At 45.8% G+C, this 19661-nt stretch overlaps 2 protein-coding genes across 3 annotated transcripts in view; one reads left to right on the top strand and one right to left on the bottom strand.

The window, feature by feature from the left end:
* The window catches only part of LOC119436688 (60S ribosomal protein L28), a 420941-nt gene that overhangs the window by 39594 nt on the left and 361686 nt on the right, over positions 1 to 19661 (top strand). The gene's annotated exons all lie outside the window — the stretch shown is intronic.
* Positions 1 to 19661, bottom strand: part of LOC119436691 (GTPase-activating protein and VPS9 domain-containing protein 1) — a 261172-nt gene that overhangs the window by 67036 nt on the left and 174475 nt on the right. For both annotated transcript variants that reach the window (XM_037703656.2, XM_049659648.1), the window contains exons 13-17: positions 13991 to 14409; positions 11496 to 11549; positions 7350 to 7458; positions 3260 to 3626; positions 2653 to 2893 (exon numbers count right to left, since the gene is read on the bottom strand). In XM_037703656.2, coding sequence (XP_037559584.1) covers positions 2653 to 2893; positions 3260 to 3626; positions 7350 to 7458; positions 11496 to 11549; positions 13991 to 14409 — 1190 coding nt within the window. The remainder of the gene's footprint in view (positions 1 to 2652; positions 2894 to 3259; positions 3627 to 7349; positions 7459 to 11495; positions 11550 to 13990; positions 14410 to 19661) is intronic.

Below are 19661 nucleotides of genomic sequence, written 5' to 3'. Positions count from 1 at the left end.
ACAACGGCCGCCCGGTGCCTATACGGAACATCTATGAGCCAAAACCAATGTTAGGGCCACAACGCGTCATAGACACCATCTGTATATAGCAAATACGGATCTCAAGGGCCATACTTTTGCTGGCGGAAACCGAAAATACGTCATAGTTGTCGCCCCCGGCACTTTGGGCGGCCAGTGCCATCGTCAAGCCACCAGGCCACGCGACATGAAAAGTCAAAATGGCCGCTCGGGCCGACGCGGGGGGGGGGGGGAGGAGTTCGCAACGTATGATGCCGGAACGGTCCCACAGTTGCGACGCAACTGCGGGGTTACCAGTGCATTGGTTTCTATGGGAGCTGTGCCGGGACCGGCTGAAAAAGACGTAACAGCCGGGAAACGTAACAGCGGAGTTCTACTATAACACTCTGCGACGCCATCGTGATGCTCGCTCTTCGTTTCCGATGCCTCGCGCTTGTGCGAAACAACACGCGTGCACGTATCCGGTACCTGGTGTGACATTCCAAGGATGAGTGCTTTGACGAAAATGGGAAAACGGGTGCGCGTTACAATTGAGGGCGAGTTGGAATCGAGTAAATACAGTAAGCGCTTCTTTTTCGAAATTTCGTGCCGAACCTGCATATAACGAAATCCTCTTTATAACGAAGTTTTTGGGGAATTTGTCAATTTTGGTATATCGAGGTTTAACTGTATGCAGGTTCAGCACGAAAATTCGAAAAAGAAACGCTTATCGTACTTACTCGATTCTAACGTGCCCTCGATTGTAACATGCACCCGTTTTACGTTTTCGTCGAAGCACCCATCCTTGTAATGTCACACCAGGTACTGGATGCGTGGACGCGTGTCGTTTCGCACAAGTCCAGTCATACTGCTCCAGTCAGGTAGACTGCTCCCTCCCTGATAGTGAGATTATATTTGGATCATCAAAACAGTGATGCATTTATTTAGGAATACCATCAATCCCTTAACGACAGCCACACCAGCCCAGCGTATTCTCCGTTCCAACGGCGGCGGCTAGAAACATGGTACACGCGAGCGGCGCATGGCGGCGCCAGCGGTCGAGCACTGGGCTTGGGTGCAAATAGAAATACGCTGGCGGGCTAGGCCAGCTGCAGCAAGCGGCAGGATCAGGTTTGAATGAAGGGAGGGGGAAAGGTCACGCCCGCGGCGGCAAGATCGCCGGGTCGAGGGATGCAGGCCCGCCTCACACACGCTTGCACGCACGCACACGTGCGCTCGCTTCGCATTCCGTCGCGGCGGAGAAGGTGCTTCTGGTTGCTGCTCGTGCAAAAATGACAAAATCTGGGGCAAAATCTCTAGGTTGTAGGCGGGGGAAATTCGTTATATCGAGGGGGTCTCCCGCTGCCACTTCGTTACGTAGAGGTCTCAAATACGTGCTTCTATGGAGTAACGGCGAGGAATAGAAAAACTTCGTTATATCTAGGAATTCGTTATATGGAGGTTCGTTATAAGCAGGTTTAACTGTATATTTATCCGGATGGCACAGGAAATCTCATATGGCGCAATCTGGTGCATTTGGCACAGAAATGGGAGCACTGTACATCTCTACCTATTAGAAAAAAAAACAAAAAAAACGGTGGGTTTCCGGCGGCACCAGGATTCAAACCTAGTACATCCCGCATACGAGGCAGACGCTGCACCATTTCGCCACTGCTGCAGTGGCCACAACAACAGTAGAGCATCTGCCTTGAGAGCGGAAGGTACTAGGTTCAAATCCTAGAGGCGCCAGAAACCCACAGTTCTTTATAATGCATTGAGATGTCCCCTGGTCTAGTGCTCGGCTACTTGTCGGGGTTAGCATCGCGAAAGAGGGCCTATAGAGATCATGTGCGTGGCCTCTGGGACGCCTTGTCCAACCACAGATGGCCTTGCTGAAGAGCATCTTCCGCTGCTGTGGAAGGTAGACTAGTGCTGCCGCCGAGTACCAGCCAGTAAAATAGGCACAGATGTGCCCCTGGCTAGGTGATCGGCCATTATGGGACCTCAACAATTAGGAAGGGCTGTTTTTTCCCAACCCAAGGGCATCCTCACCTTAATAGGTGCATTGGGACGCCACAAGGGAAATGAGAGCCATGAGAGCAGCCCAAATCTAACCTCCTTTCTTTTTTTTGAGCGAATGATACTTTCCATCAGCTGACATGTGGCATAGCCCAAGGTTTCAAGTGAGCGCTTGGACTGATTTTGCGTTCGAATTCACAGCAGCTTGGCCCGGTGTGCACCGGTGCAAGCGTGCTGTCTGAGCTGCATGCATAGTGATACCACCTTTGCAGGTTGTTGCTATTCAAAAGTAATCCCATGGAGGGGACAGCGGAGCTTCACTCATGCGATCACCCCTGAAGAAAGCCAGGTTCCTGGCCCAGGGCTGTTGCACTCCGGTAGGTTTCGAACAAACCACCTACCACAGCCAAAACAAACACCGCCAACCAGGTTTCTTAATGCACACCGAAATTGAAAAGTGTGGGTGTTTTCAATTCTGCCTTCAGTTGAATTGAAATGGTTTAGAAAACAATTGAACTCAAGACCTGCCAGTTCCAAACAGAATTTCAAGCTCTGTTGCCATGCACCGACACGTAAGAATTCCATACGCTTCGCCATCCAGTAATCAGGAGAGGGGGGCAAGGCAAGGCTCCCCACCTTTTCATCAGCAGCAGTGAGTCCTTGGAAAGAGCGTGAAAAGGCTTGGAGGCGTGGCTCCCGGGGATCAAGAAAGTGCCGAACACACAGTGTGGCAAGGTGTGTCTGGCAGACATCACGGTCACGTTGAGTGCGACGCAAGCGTGTTTCCAGCTGCGCCTGCAGTGCCAGCAACCCCTGGCGGCAGCGCACCAGGTACGCTATGTATGGAGCTCGCCGCCGGTGCTCATCTTCGAGAGCCCTGTAAGGCAGAAATAGGAGGCAGAAAGGCCAAGAGGAGAACTAAATATTGAACCAGCAAATGCATCGTCTCACTAAACGAGTATGGGCAAGCAGTTGCATGACAGTTATTTGACATCCCAAAGCTACACTAATGAAACAAGAGACGCCTTAGTGGAGGGGGCATGGATGGACCTCCAAATTAATTTTAACCATCCGAGATTTTTTTATCTATGCCAATCTCTTGGCACACACAGATTTTACCTACTGCCTCCTGGAATCTGGACGCTGTGGCAGCAAACTGAGACCCCAGCCTTGCATTCACCAGCAAAACACTGCAATGTCTAAGCCGCTGCAGTAGCCGGTCTAGACCCAAAGTCTTGCTCACCTGAGTACACGCAAACACTGCAACTCATCCAAGAGGCGCAAGCAGCGAAGAGCCTCGTGCACATGTGAGGCCAGCGTCTTGTTGTGCAGCAGTGTGGCCTGGGCCAGCAGGCCCTGCAGCAGTGCCGCAGGCTCCTGTGGGCCGCCTTGTGGAAGATCAGCTAGGGCCAGCACTAGGCGCAGCTTCTTCTGAGCATCCTCCAGCAAGGCCTCCTCGCTTCCTCCCTGTGATGATGGTAGTGGCTGTGGCTGCAGGGGCTCCAAGGGTGTGCTGGGGGATGCTCCATTGCTGCCTGCTGCTCCTATGGTGCCCCCAATTGCCCCTACAGGGCCTGCACCTCGATACTTTTCCAGAATGTCAGCTGCATCTGCAAGAAAATAGGCACTTAGGTCTTGGCCAGATAAAGAATCATTGGCATAACACTGCCACACTGTCAAAACACAAGCACACATTTTCCCATCTTCTTCTCTAGTTACAAGTAAAACTCGTGTGTTTTTTGACATTGCTTTGCTGGTAACTAGTCATGCATGCCGGTGAAGAAAGAAGTCTTCAGACAGAGTCTGGGACAACAACAGAGGTGTGAATACATGACTGCAAGACAAAAGAGGAAAGCCTCATGATAGTGCACCTGCTAGAGCTTATTCATCAACACTTTGGCACTATGAACTGTACTTGGTTTTGTGAACAGCTGATGAGCTGATGTCAAAACTTGAGGTAACTGAAAATACGAGCCCATTATTAACATTTTATTGAGAGAGGGGCAGGGGAGTTTCTGCTGCTGGCGATCCAGTTAAAAAAGAAATTTTTGTTATTATGAGCTAGTGTGAGCATTATATTACCCCTTCATATTCTTCATCTGTACATATTCATCATTATGGCCAGCGTCATTCTCTGCAGCGCGCGGTGTGAAAAATAAACCGTCGAGGTTTAACCGCTGTCTCGCAAGTGGTGGAGGCTGCTCTCAATCCCTTGGTCCTCTACGACTTCCGAGTTTCCCTGGAGCTTCGTTCAGGACACTGCTTGCTCCGCCCTTCCGCTACCATGCCCCAAGAAGATCCACCAGGATCCTCCAGTGTCACCGCCTCTTCGCCACCGGCCGTTCCTTCATGGACCGTCAGCATGCGGCAGCGCGATCCCACCGTATTCGCTGGCCTTCGTAGTGACGACATTGACTGGCTGGACAATTATGACCGAGTGAGTAAGTCTAACCGGTGGGATGATTTTCACAAGCTTCGCAACGTCGCATTCTATCTCACTGACGTTGCCAGGACTTGGTTTCTTAACCATGAGAGCTCCTTGCCTGACTGCACGGCATTCAAACACCAGCTTCGGCAGATTTTCGGCGCCCCAAACGTCCGCTCTGAGGTCGCCAAGAGAAAGCTTGATGGACGCATGCAAGTTCCTGGGGAAACATACACCTCTTATATCGAGGACGTTCTCGCCCTTTGTCACCGTGTTGACGCCACCATGACGGAATCTGATCATGTTCGTCATATCCTCAAGGGCATTGCCCACGTCGCGTTCAATGCACTGGTGATCAAGAATCCCAATATTGTTAACGATGTGATCGTGGCTTGCCAACACCTGGATGCACTGCAGGCCATCCGTTTACAACCTGTCGCTTGTTACACGCCTCCTTCCTCGGATACGGACCTGCGTATGCTGATTCGGACTCTCATACGCGAAGAGCTCCAAGCGTGTGGCCTGCTCAGTCCTCCCGTTCTTCAGCCTCAACCTTTGGTTCCTGGCCTCTGCGACATCATCAAAGATGGGCTGTCCTCCATGACCTGCACTGTGAGCTGTGCCCCTCCTTCGCCGTCGACCTCGTGTGCTCAGGTTGCGGCTATGCAACCAGCGTTCGTACAGACAGTGCCTCCTGCTCCTGCTACTCCCAACCATCTGGCGACTCTGGCACCCCGTATGCCTGCCACAGCATTTTACCTTACGTGGCCTACACACCGCCCCATTTGTTATTATTGCAGTATTTGCGGGCACATATCACGTTTTTGTCGAAGAGCACAACAGGACGAACGCCGTGGCTACGATGTTTATGAGAGAAACCCGCTTCTTCCTCCGAGTCCCTACCAGCGCCAGCTTTCCCCACACTCACTTTCTCCGCCTTACAATCCTGAAGCGCCTCGCAACTACCGTCCAGGGCGCCACCCTGAACCTGATTACTCTGTTAAAAGTATGGCATGAACTCATTCAGAGAACACACAAGAAAAGCACATGGTGCTACAAGAATAAAAAGAAACCATTGCCATGTGAGCCTACACAAGCCCTGAAGTAGTTGTAGGCACTGGTTGGCAGAAGTGAGACAAACAACTGAAAATTGGATAACATTGAAGAAAAAGTACACAGCCTTCATAGTCAACTCTGCTCTGTGCTGCTATGCAGCCATGTCATCATCATCAGCCTATTTTCATGTCCACTGCAGGACGAAGGCCTCTCCCTGTGATCTCCAATTACCCCGGTCTTGCGCTAGCTGATTTCAACTTGTGCCTGCAAATTTGCTTACTTCATCACCCGATCGAGTTTTCTGCCGTCCTCAACAGCGCTTCTCTTGGTATCCATTCTGTAAGTCTAATGGTCCACCAGTTATCCATCCTACGCATTACATGGCCTTCCCAGCTACCATTTTTTTTTCTCTTAAAGGGCCCCTAAACCAACCAGAGATCGAAATTTAGTTGTGGTGTTGCAGTTGTGCACGACTCTGCAACGAACACGTAGCCGCGAGAATTTTTCGAAATGGTGCCGTAATAGCGGAGTTACACGTGTTTGATGATCGAAACACGGCCCTTGCTCGTTTCGCTCTTTCCTTCGCTACTCTCCTCATCGGCTGGTCTCTCCTCCTCGCCGAGTGCTCCTCCAAATGTCACGTGACATTCCTCGTTGCCAACGCGCTTCTCCCACTTCCGGTTAACGCAGCGCTTCTCCCACTTCTGGTTAAGGCACGTAAACATCAGCTGCAGCTTCTGTTCCAAACAAAATTATTTCAGCTAGATAAAGCAATGCGTAAATTGACAATTTAAGAAAAACAATATCCGCTGTCAAAAGTTTAACATAAACGAGAGCTCCGATACTTGTCGAGTTCAGCTGCAGCGCATGGCTACCGACGGCGCTCCTAATATCAGCGTATTTTTCTTCTTTGTGTACAATTGTTGCGATGAGCAACAACAATGATAAGAAAATATTGTGGCTCATGAGCGTCGGTAATTCATTTTGAAGCGCCGTCCGATTTAGCTTTGAAGGGAACAGGAAAAGGCCTAGCGAAGACATCGGCGCCATCGAGCGATCAGCGGCGGTGAGGCTGCCGCACAAATGAGTCCCAGTCTCATCCTCTCTACGTACGGCAAGGAAATCTCGCCGTTCACAAGCAAAACTGCTGTCGAACGGCAGCCCGCCAATGGCAAACGGCATGCGGCGAGTTACCGTGCTGGTAACGTGGACGGGCCTTAGCCGCGACTCAGCGCTTCTCGGCTACCCACTGTTGCTGCCGCGCCTGCCCGTGCTCACGTGAAGCGTGCCGCATGAACCCTGTGTTGCGTGCACGTGTAGAAAGGCCAGCACCGTCGGACTGGATCTGTTCGCGCAGCTAAGCATGACTGTGTTGGAACGTGACCAATTTGGCACTTGCGTTGCGGGCTGCAATTACCGATTCGCAAGTGCGCTTGTGCACACTTGCGCACTTCCCAGTGTTGCTGAACAGGACAATGTCATCTGCAGCCATGTACCAAATGTCAAATAAAAGTTAAGCTCATGTAATGTGTCTGGATAGCACTTCAATTAGGTCCTTTTGGCTGTGATACTCGAACTATTCGTATACACTAAGAAAAGCACTGAATATAGTAACGAAAGTGGTCAGGATGAACAAACTTAGACACCTGTGGGCACGACCTACACAAGCAAGAGTGCTTATTGCTTGAGCTAATACAGCAGTGTGAAGTGAAAATTTCTGGTTAGGACATTTATTTCAATTAATGCAAAAGAAGAAGAACCTCTACACATTTCAAAATATTACAGATCACATTCAAAAAGGCCAAATTTCAAGTATACTGATCAGCAAAATAAATTATTATAGTGGACGCACCTGGACCCAAGTCGGGAACAACAACAGAGCGTGGTGTGTCTGGACCATTCTGCGTAACTTCGTTTGACTTTCGTTGCTTTGGCTTGAAGCTAAATCTGAACTGGGATAGCTACAAAAAAAGAGAAGGAAAATCAAATAAATTAGAAGATTATATCAGACATTCTTGGACAAAAGGAAGTTATAAATTAAGTGGTTTAACCTCTCAAAACTGCACAGTGGGTTATGAGGGATGCCAGAGTGGTGGGCTCTGGATAATTTTGAGCACCTGGGGTTCTTTAATGTGCACCCAAATCATGGCACATCGGCATTTTTGCATTCCACCCCCATCGGAATGGGGTTGCCACAGCTGGGGGGGGGGGATAAGGATGAAATGGTTTTGGCCAAGAGGTAACAAACTAGAAATCCTGGAGCTTCTGAAGAGATATTGCACGAAACTGTACTTATCACTCAAGGCCAATATTGAGTGAATTTATGTAGACTTAAAATGCCTCGGCAGAAATCTTGTAGCATTTGTTTTGTGCCAAGAAACCACTTAGTTGCTGAGAAAACTGCGGCTGAGGAGGCAGCATTCCTCTATTGCAATTTAAATCACCCGTGATGAACGAGGCAATGTGACACAGCATTTATCATCATCACCATATGTCATCATTGGTAAACGGTGCCAGAGAGCCGATGCTATTAGGCACTATGTTTTTTTTTCTTTTTTTTGAAAATGCAAAAGGATGGCCAGAAACCAATATGGTGCAGTTAGCTACATCAGCAAGGCCAAAACAAAGAGCATGCTTATCATGAACATGACCTACCGATTCCCTTCTAATGCTCATCGCTAATACCTTGTTGACGAAATTGTTGATGACGCTATAACAATACTGTGGCTTATTATTAGCCACAGTATTGTTATAGGGTCATGGACAATTTCATCACAAGGTCTGTGGCGATGAGCATTCTCCATTTCAACAATTTTGTCGTAACACCACATGGATGCAACATTTCCTGTTCCTCGCAGTCAGCATGAGCTTTGCAAACTGGGCCCTAGCCCAGTTTGCAAAGCTCATGCTGGGCTAGGCTAGGCAATGCTTGGCTAGGTGATATCAAGACTACCAACACATGAGAGCATGGACAGTATGGAGATGAGCAAAACGAAACTTTTCAACCACACCCAGTGTCGTGACGGGTAACATCAATGAATTGTTCTGAGAACTGATGTGGATAAGTAGCATTTTCTTCCATGTTGAAACGTAATATAATCATCTTTTTATCAGCAGCGGCTGACTATAGTGACACAATTATACTAAGGCAGTCCAATGTCATAGGGATACTACTTGAACGTCCCGTCCCTTTCAAGCCGCAAATTGTGTCCTACACTTGCTTTGTTTTCTCATTTACTACAGCTCTCTCGTCCTCAGTAATATTGATGACTTAGATAGTTTTAAGCGCCAATCCTAGCTTAGCCTTAGCTTGACTTACTATATGTCTGCAGTGTTTCTTTAAGCAATAGTCAAACATTAACCCGTTCTGTACAGATGATGGGAACATTTACTTGCAGAAAAATAAAACTTGTCCGAAGTAGCTTTGGCTGTCGATAAAGTGCTGAAACGGAAACTCCTTGAACGGAGGCACTTCCTTTTGTTCTTGAACATGCTATGCTTGACTTTCAAATGGCACCTCGACTGGCCACAGCCTTGTACACAATATATTGCGTTTTCCACCTACATGGTCTTGTAGGTCAGGGATTAAGACGATTTAGGAAGCAGGCTTTTACAAACCAGTCTCAGACTCAAGACCAAAAGAGCATGTGCCCCGAGTTGGCTTGCCCTTTGGACAGCGTAGCCATGGCCCCGGCTGGACACGGATTCAACGAGCTCCACTAAACAGAAGCCTTCTAAGAAGAGTAACTGAAATAATGTTGCTTCTTTCACAGAAGCCTTCTGTGTTCGTACAACATGATCATGTACATGTTTTCATGCAGAAAACGAAAAAAAAAAAAAGTAAGCTAGAAGATGTAGTGTGAACAGTGAAGCCTGCCTTCTGTTATAATGTCATATTATTTGTTTTATAAACAAATACACCCTTTTCACATAAATTTAATGCATGGCTTTGCTTTTAAGTCCATCTGACTCATTTGCACAAACAAAAAACAGAAGTATTTCTGAAGGGTTAAAAAGGCTTCCCCCCCCCCCCCTTTAATTTATTATTATTTTTTTTTCAGACAAAACAAACAGACACAGTGCTGGCGTGTCATACAATTCTGAGGAACAGCACCAACGCAATATAAAAGAACTTTTGACAAATGAAGCAAAAAAAAAAAATAATAATAAACACCAACAGAAATATGGTCTCTTCGATTCGCACGCATCTTTTTTTTCATGATTTCACTGTGCATTTCCAAGCTCATGCAGTGCCAGTTCAGAAGTGCAGCTGCAGTGCGACACTGGGCCTTTTCTCACTTATCCTGTCCTGGAATGACTGCAAACCGTCTGTGGCTTTCGGTCTCACTAGACCTGACAGAAGGGCACGTCACAGTCACGTGATCCAGCTGTCGGGGACTGTCCGAGATTTTGCTCGAAAACACCGTGACTGGAAATCACTCTCCTGGCTGCCACCGTCTGCTCGTAGCTAACCCCACTACCACGCGAATTCATTAGCGTGGCCTCCGAGATGGTGCATTCTCGGAGGCCACATTGCAAGTGGCCTCCAACCATAACGCTTGCACAACCATAAAGCTTGCATAGCGGAATCGCAACTTGAGGAACTAGAACAGTGTTCGCAAAGTACAGTTTACATTGCACTCTTGCTCTTCATGCCATTTAAATGCAGAAAGCGCCTGCCGATATCCTTAAAGCTCGTGAGACCGTCTACCTAATCCTGCATGGCAGAAAGGAAGCGCTCGAATTTGGCAACAGAAGAGATCAACTTATGCGAACAGCAATCGGCAAATCTCCTATTGTATACCATCCCAGCTACCGCCGCGAAACAGCCACATATGCAGAAGGATATGCTTCCACGCACACAAGCTTCACTCACCTGAAAGGCGAAACTCACATGCTTACTACACATATAGTAATGAGCACGACAGAATTCACGAAACGGATCAAGAAAAGCAAGCACGTGCGCCTGATTGCTGTGCTTGTTTCTTAAAAAATCACGAAGACTAAAGCTGAAGAATTACATGGCTCATGAAAAGCTCACATAATGGCACACAAAGTCCCAACGTAAGAGACGTGATACCTGAGAGCACAATATTTGCCATCTGGAATGTGCAAAGTATGCAGAAGCACATGGCATCTTTTTTAAGATGGCGGCAGACGCCGCATGCATCTTTTTCAGACAGCTGTCATTGGCTAGCTGTTTGCGCTTGTCTGTGCAGAACTCTAGGGCGCGATCTTGTACGCGTTCCAAAACGGAACGGAGGCGGTCCGTTCCATCGAGCCCCACACATTGGTCAATTTGAACCGTGACGATCAAATTGACCAATCGTGTGCGGCTCGATGGAATAGACCGCCTCCGTTCGATTTTGGAACGCGTACAAGATGGCACCCCTGATGACCACTCGGACAGTCCACGGGCAGTCTGGAACTTCTGGTCCATGAAAAAACGAATGCGCTTCTGACAACTCTCGGACTAATGGGCGGAGCTTCTGAAGCTGTCCGAGCAAAATCGAATGCGGCACAGCAGTCCCAAGCAGCCCGGGACTGTCAGAGACTGATAATTGAAGAGGCCCACTAAGGCTTTTTGGAACGCAAAGGAGTCGATGTGGCGCTGGTTTTCTACTTCTGCATTCACATCTTGGGCCTTTAGTTCTTGGTGCTATGGCTTTGCCTGTGTGATGAAACTTCACAAGGCCAAGAAATTGATGGTGATTCAGACATTACATTTGCCAAAAATCTCAGCAAGTGTAAGACACAAACAGGCGTGCCCCCGAGCATCAGCATCTGTGTGTGCGTGCGTGTGTGTTGGGCCCAAGGTGAAGCCCTTTTCCCCTTCTCTGACACACATTGATGGAGCCAGCCATACAATACGAAGTTCTAGCTGCCGTACGGAGGTTAGAACTCTGTATCACCAGCAGCACGTCCGCCCAAGTCCAATGTCAAAAGGTGGCAGCACATGCTCGCACGCCTTTTAGACAAGTTTTGCATTAATGATTACCTTTGCCTTGAAGAAATTTTTCGTTCTTTTGTCACCCGCACCTCGTTCATCTTCCTGCAGAATAAATCAGTAAAAGAAGACAGTGTTACAACGAAGTTGCAAGTATAAAAATACTTTTTGCCCTCATCATGCTTCATGTAATTCACTCATATCTTGAAGGATACCAATGAGAGAATGGCACTAATTAAAGCTTTTATAGTTTTGTAAACATCAACGAGGCATCGGAATGATGATACTAGACCAGTGCATGCAATACATTTTCATGAAGGACCTTCAAAAGACCAAGCCTCAAAACAGGTTACAGGCTTTAAGTATAAATACTCAATAGCCTGATATGCTGCTGAACTACATCCAGAATCTATGGGGAAAAACAAGCACCCTGTCTGGCTCACAAGAGCCAATAAGTTCCTGACTTTGATTCTCTTATACAGGTACAGATGAAAAGTAGTGAAGGTGAGTGAGAAACCGTGGCAGCCATGTAACTGCTAATAATATGCCTGACATTTCCTATTACGGCATCATTTAAAAAATATATATCGTGGCTGTATGCTCATCGTTGACTGGTACACAGCTGCCACTATAGGTAAAAAATTATTGAGTTCAAGGTGGTTTAGGGGCCCTTTAAATGTGGGACTTCCACATATTCACCTATTCCCTTGTCATGAGTTTTAGTTTGTTTCCCACACTCAAAGTCAGCAAATTTTTTCACAAATTGAAGTAGAAATCAACACTACTGACACATTTATGCATGAAAAAGGCTATAAATGATAGCCTTGCTAGAAGTAGAGAGGAACACAGCTACTCTTGTCAAACATCTCTTTCAGCTCTTGAGCTTACCTTTACAGCTAAAATAAAAAGTGTTCTGCATTTGTGACATTAAGTATCTAATGAATTTTAAAAAGAAACAAAGAAAGAGCACCAAGCTCTGGCTGGCAGTGGCTGTTGAAAAAAGTGAACTTAGGCCGCAATGGCCTTGATGAATACTATATCAAATGCAATAAGATGATGTGCTCGCCTCTAAAATTTTCTGCTTTGCTGCCTTTCTACTATATATATACAGCAGAACCCCGCTATTACATTCCCGGGTGTTGCGTTTTCCCGGCTGTTACATCGTTTCCGGCCAGACCCGGCTAAGCTCCTATAGAACCCAATGCATTGGTAACCCCACCGTTGCGTCACAACTGTGCGACCGTTCCAGTATCATACGTTGTGAACTGCTACCCCCCGCGCGCCGGCCTGAGCGGCCATTTTGACTTTTCATGTCGCTTGGCTTGGTGGCATGACGATGGCAATGGCCGCCCAAGTGCCGGGGGCAACACCTATGATGTATTTTCAGTTTCCGCCAGCAAAAGTATGGCCCTTGAGATCCGTATTTGCTATCTAAAGATGGTGTCTATGACGCATTGTGGCCCTAAAATTGGTTTTGGCTCATAGGTGTTCCGTATAAAGTCCAAGGGCGATAACGCCGTCGCTGCGTGCCGTATGCTGTATGTGCGAATGAAAGCGTGCGAGGGGAGCCGACGACCGCGTCTAAATCTCGCGCACACAAAAAAGCAGGGAGGAAGCGCGCCTTCTTCCATTGCGCTCGAGGCCCCGGCGAAGGAGCGAGGGGGGAGGATAAGGTGAGCTTCAGGGAGGGATAGCGGGCGGCGTTGTACTCTGGCATCAACTGCATACTGCACGGTGGCACGCGGGCCTTATCTTGAAAGCGATCTGCATTGGGGGCAGAGTCTAGGCAGTGTAGGTACGTCGGTGGCTCGTAGCTTTGTGCATGCTGTGTGTTCTCGGCGCTCAGTTTGCGTTGAAGCGATCGACAACAGCACAAAGGTCCCTTCGCTCGCTTCTGCAGCAGCGCTTCTTCACGCCAGCGTTTGAGAGCGAGTGTCCACGCTCATCGAGTGTGATGTGTTCATGTTTGCCTGTTGGCGCTGACACCATGCTTGTTAATATAGTTAATAAGCGAATGTTTATAAGTTTATACGGACGATAAAACTACTATTCGTATTTTGTATAGCTGTCTACTAATTTGCTATCTCAATCGATACTTCGGCTGTCAGGCGAAACTACGACTTTTTTTTCACACGTAAGAATTAAAATAATATCGTGTGCAGTTCAACACTACTCCCATTTCTCAATTTGTCTTGTTTCCCGGCTCTTACATTTTTTAATTTTTTTACGGTCTCGTGAAAAGCATATCAGAGAGGTTCTGCTGTATGTATATATATAGCTCCACACTTCTGGGAGTCCCTCCCCATTTCTGAGCATAGGAATTAGAAAGGCTGGGGTTTGGCCAGACATCAAAGGCTTCAACTAAAAACAAAGGCTGTTCTTCCCAAGAAAAGGGAGACCCCCAATCCAACAGCTTCTCGCACATATGTACTTTCCTCAACAAGTGCCAGACCCTTGCTTTTGAAAACAAATGGATGAAAGCACCCACAAGCAGTAACATTAAAATATAAGGAGTGGGGATAGGCAGTATGTGTAGAGCCACTCACCGTGGCAACCTTGACAACTTCTTCCTCACTCTGGAGCAACAGTAGAGCCTCTTCCTCGGGCAATTCCTTAACGGCCAGGCTAAGTCGACCCAGGCTCTGCATACCTTCAGAAGGCGGAGTTGGAGATGCTCCACCTCCTTTGGAGACAGTGGTACGAGGAGTGGTCTCTCCCACAGCTACACCCCCCGATGGTGAAGGTGTGGCCTGTGTGCCAGTTGGTGTCACATCTTCTTCAGCTCCATCAGCAGCACCCAGAGCAGCTGCAGCGTCCTGTGCCTGAAGTTTTTCGGGATGCCGTAGCTCCACTTGCACAGCCAGAGGGTCAAAGAAGCTCAGTTCACAGGGGGCAAGCCCAGTGCTTGTCGAAGAGTTGCCTTGTGTCGGGGAGAAGGTACCGTCCAAAATTGGTGATGCTTGCTCTGGTGAGCAAAACATGAGAATGCAAGAGAGGATATCAGGTACACACCTTCAGCTATAGAATGGCAAATTAAATACAACATTTAAAGATAAAAAGCAGTAGTAAAATGAGCACAGAAGCTAAGCATCAGTAAGCACGACATTGCGCTTTAAGAGGCTATTAAGGATAAAATTGGCTAGACTGGTAGATTACTATATACACTTGTACAGTTGACTTCCGTTAGTTCGACTCCGGTTAATTCAACCCTGACCGAAGGTCCCAGCCAGTGCCCATGCATTTTCGTTATTTTAATCGTAAAATTGGCTTTGGCCACATAATTCGAACTTCACCAGTCAGCATGCACATGCCCGACCCCTATGGTGACCCCAATAACGGCCCCATTAGTGGCAGTGTCTGTCTCTGTGAAGCTTAGAGGACAGTGAATGCATTGGACACACGTCAAAAACACCTATTTTCGGCCTGAACTAGGAAGCTTTTCAAGCAATTAACACAACTCAGAATGCAAAAGCAGACTTTTTTTTTTCTTGTATTTTTTATTTGGGGCTGACAAGGGGCGAAATGCGGTTCTTACGTGAGTATGGCCCTTACTTGAGCGTATACAGTACTCTTTCTGAAGTATACGCACATTGGCTTGAAAGAAACATTAGCACACACACAAAAAAAAAAGGCAACTAAAGACTATCACAACCTAGTGAATTTGAATCTCTCTTTAACCAAAGTGCACAAAAGTTTTCAGGCAGAACTTGCACTCATTTCCAGACGTAAACCTTCTTAAAATAATTAACAATTCCCAGCTCTGATAAGTCATTCTGCAGTCCATGGTGACACATAGTGCTGCTTTAACCCCTTAAGGTGCCAGTTACGATGGACTATCTGTAAATGTGTCAAATTTACATAAGTTTATTCTAAGGCAATCGGTACTCCCCTGCAAAAAAGGCAAGGTGGTAGGATGGTACTTTGTGCATTTTCTGATGAGTTGCCATAATTACACAGTAATTAAATATATTGTGCAGTATGTAATGCTCCATTTTTACATTCAAAATTCAATCATAGACTTGAAATACATGCACAATTTACTTACTGACTGCAAGCATTATGAGAAAAGAACGAACTTATTCTACATTGCTGCCACACACGTCACATCAAATGTCCCGTCAAACATGGTAGTACCTTCAACAAAGTGGTCAATTGTAGCAGTACGAAGCACATTGGAAGTGAAACGAAGGCACATTGAGCATGCAGGGTGTTCAATTCACCAGGCACTCAAAATTCACTGCTTTTGATTGGCCACCATTCGACAGAACAGTTAAAAACAAGTCGCATCCACAATTGTGGACATGGTGCTTGAAGCAGTTAAGAATACATCATTTCTTGACATTCACTCTTGCACAAATTTCTGCATACTCCTCAAATCCCTCCTTTTGGTAAAAGTAACCTGCTTGCTACTTCAGAAGTTCAATCTACCAATTTATCTTGACTTACCTAATATTACATATTCCCCTTTAGTGTCTGTTAAGCTTGTGTCTTTTTTCCACACACAACTAATCAGTAGTTCATTCTACTTGTCAGCAGGTGATGACCTGTCGAGCTGCATTTCAGGTGGGTGCTTGCTATGATATCAAAATTGATAGCTATGAACATACAAAGCTTTTGACTCTGATAAGAACTAGTCCGTAGAAGATGAATCAAAGATTCAAATAAAACATTCATCACCAAGATTTTTGGGTCATATAAGAGTTGAGGAACTTACACCTATCATGCCAACACTGTTGTTGCAGTGAATAAGTGGGAAACAAGTAAATTTATTATTTTTCATTGGTGCAGTGTACTAAGTAGCTTTCCAAAAGCAGTACAGTGGAATCTCGTTAATAGGATCTTCATGGGAACTAGAAAATAAAACGTATCATCCGAAAATCATCTTATCCAAAGCAAGCTCCAAAAAGTATGAATATAGGCATACTTGGTGACAAACTCAATAGCAAAGGTTCACGTGGCATCTATTCATATTGCTCCATAACACAATATGCGAAGCAGCATCATTCGACACCAGACAAACCGCAGCCAACGCACTTTTATTTAGCAACATTGAAATAGCTCGTCAGTTTGCACTGAACTTTCTTCTTTTTCAATGTCCGTAAAACAGTTCTGGAAGTTAAAAAAAGCAGCTGCCATTTCCTCATTTAACTGAGCAGCAGTGCAACACCAGTCGGTGTGGCCACACTGCCGCAGCAACATCTTTCAGCCAGCGGCTCGCCGTGTGCGTTCTTCCTCCAGTGTGGCTTGGGTTTAACATGTTCGTGTTTCGTTGGAATGTTATTTAGGCTAGTACACAGGAATATAAAGCTATGAGTTTTAGAAAGTAAAAGCTCGTTCATTCACAACTCGTTAACTAGAAATTTTGGATAACTCAAAGTAGCCACCGTGGACCGTCTAACAATTTATTTAAAGCAATATGTAACGCATCCCATTATTTCACATTGAAATCCGCACCGCCACCGATAATTCGTACTCCACCCCATCGTGGATGGGGAGAGTGCTAGTGTACGGGAGCACAGCCACGCTTGTGTCGCCGCGTAGGTCGCGCGTGTGCTCTAAAACGAGCCCACACCGCTTTGCCCACGGTCACAGACAGCCGTTCAAAGTGTGTATCGTTCTGAGCAAGCTCCAAAGAGAGCAGCCGACGGCTGGTGCAACGCAAGCGGCGTAGCATGACTGGTCACAAGCGACGTTCGCCCTCGCGCTCAAAACATCGGATCCGCGTCCGAAGTTTCAAGGGCCAGAATCCTCACAGGGTATGTTTCTCAACACTTCATCTAGAACTGTTATTTGTTAATTTATTGGACTAACTTTCGTTTCATCATTTTTTGCTTGCATGTTTGTCGTGGCTTCATCATTTCTCTTTTCAGGAAGATAGACAAAAGATGGATTATTGGTCTGCAAGCTGCCCATGCCCAAGCCATAAGAAGCTGAACGGTCACCATAATGACAACAGGTCCTCTTGAACTATGTGCCTCACAATGAAATGTTCCCAAGTTTACCAGATAGAGGAATGTGAGCCCTATCAGGAAAGCAGAAGTCTATAGTTTCGTATCCTGTTGAGCGGGAATGCTAAAATTTGACACACAAGCTAATTTATTTATTTATTTACAGAGTACCTACATTGCCATAAAGGCATTACGTAGGGGGGAACAAAACATAACCAGTAAAACAAAAGCTTTTGCACAGATATACTGACAAACAGAAGCTCTACAATAGCATTTAGGGAAAGACATACAAGTAAGGTGAAACTAACAGGTTTTTAGGATATATAACACATACAGTTGTCTCACAAACGTGCCATCACAGCACAGAATAGAATAGTTCGTTATTTGACACATTTACTATATCATTTGATAAACTGTTCCATTGTCATTGATTTGGGGAAAAAAGAGTAGTAAAAAGTGTTTCTTCTGAAGTTATAGGTTGCGATCTTTTTGTTGTTATCACGGCGAGTCAATATGTACTCTGGTTCCAGAAGATAGTTATAGCGATTGATACCTGTCTGACTGTCATATATTCAGTGCAATAGCTTGAGCCTTAGCTTCTGCCTACACATATGTAGCAGATCCCATCCTAAAGTGGCCTTCATTTTTGAAACGCTAGAGAACGGGCTGTAATTATTCAAACAAACCTTACTGCTTGGTTCTGTAGTTTTTCCAATTTATTAATGAGGTAATCTTGATAGGGATCCCATATTACACAGGCATAATCAAGTATTGTTCTGACACGTAAGAAGTATAAAGCTTTTTTAACTTCGCGTGTTGCCTGTTTGAAATTTCTGCGAATAAAATGTAACATCCTACTAGCTTTTGTTATGACAGTGTCAATCTGTTTATGCCAAGTGAGTGATTTGGTGAAATATACTCTAGAGACTTGTATTCCGACCGTATGTCGATAAGCGTGCCATTGATGTTATATAGGTGCTGAAATTTGGATAAATTTCTGGAAAAACTTACGCTACAGCACTTTTTAATATTTAAATTCATGTTCCATTTTTTACACCAGTTCACTACCTTATCTAAATCTGTTTGCAAAGTAGCTATGTCATTTTCAGTAGCAATTTCTCTATAAATCACACAGTCATCGGCAAATAGTTTTATGGGTAATGTTTTAGTTCGACAATGTCATTTATGTAGATTAAAAATACCAAGGGGCCCAGTATGCTTCCCTGAGGAACGCCCGAAGAAACAGTTATTGGTGAAGAGGCAGCGCTGTTTAGAACGACAGACTGGGTTCTTCCGTTTAGGTAGTTTCGTATGCAATTTTGAACGTTATTTTTTATATTTAATGCAGCAAGCTTTACATCTAAGAGCTTTATATCTAACCGCGTCTACCTGACTATTGTTATCAATGGCTTTCTATTCTATTAGTTGTGTGTTGCAGGAATAACCTTTTCGAAATCCACACTGGAAAGGCGTAAAAAAAGAGTTTGAGTCAAGGAATGCGGATATGTTAGTATATAAAATGTGTTTGAATATTTTGCAACATACTGACATTAGTGAAATCGGCCTATACTTTTCTCCGAGTTTTCTATAGCCTGATTCAAAAACTGGTGTCACGCTTGCCGCTTTCCAATCTTGGGAGATGAGGCCTGTTTCAAGGGAAAGCTTATAGATGATTGTTAAATACGGAGCAATGATGCTATGACACTCTTTAAGGACCACTGGCGATATTCCATCAGGTCCATTTGCTTTTGTTTCATCTAAATGTCGTAATAAAGAATCGACGCCACTAACAACAAATTCAATGTCTGGCATCACATCGCCCTGATTGGTGCTGTTCAAAAGCGAAGTCTCCCCAGCAGATACTTGCGAAAACACGGAGTGAAAGTACTGATTAAAGCATTCCGCCCTCTGATAGTCTGGCGTCATGGTTTTGCCGTCAATAGTTAAGGGGGGAGGCTACCCTCAGATACCAACTTTTTTGTTTATTGAGATATCTTAATGAATGAAATTTCAGGATAGACTCATAGCAAAAGCATTGGTAGAAACACAAAATTTCATGCAGTTATGTTCACTGGTTCTCAAGTTACAGCAATATGTCAGAATGGTGCACATGGTTTTTCTCATTCCAGGCCTGGAGAATTTTCAAAAGGTGCTGCCAGCGCCTCCTCTATTTTTTCAATGCCAGTGCAATCACTCGCTCCGCAATGGGAGCTGTTGGTTCGCCTTAGTTCAGTAAGTTGCCGCGATGTGACGCTACCCAGAGGGCACG

This window comes from Dermacentor silvarum, chromosome 1, assembly GCF_013339745.2.
Source record: "Dermacentor silvarum isolate Dsil-2018 chromosome 1, BIME_Dsil_1.4, whole genome shotgun sequence".
Lineage (NCBI taxonomy): Eukaryota > Metazoa > Arthropoda > Arachnida > Ixodida > Ixodidae > Dermacentor > Dermacentor silvarum.
This window is presented reverse-complemented; position numbering and strand designations above follow the sequence as displayed.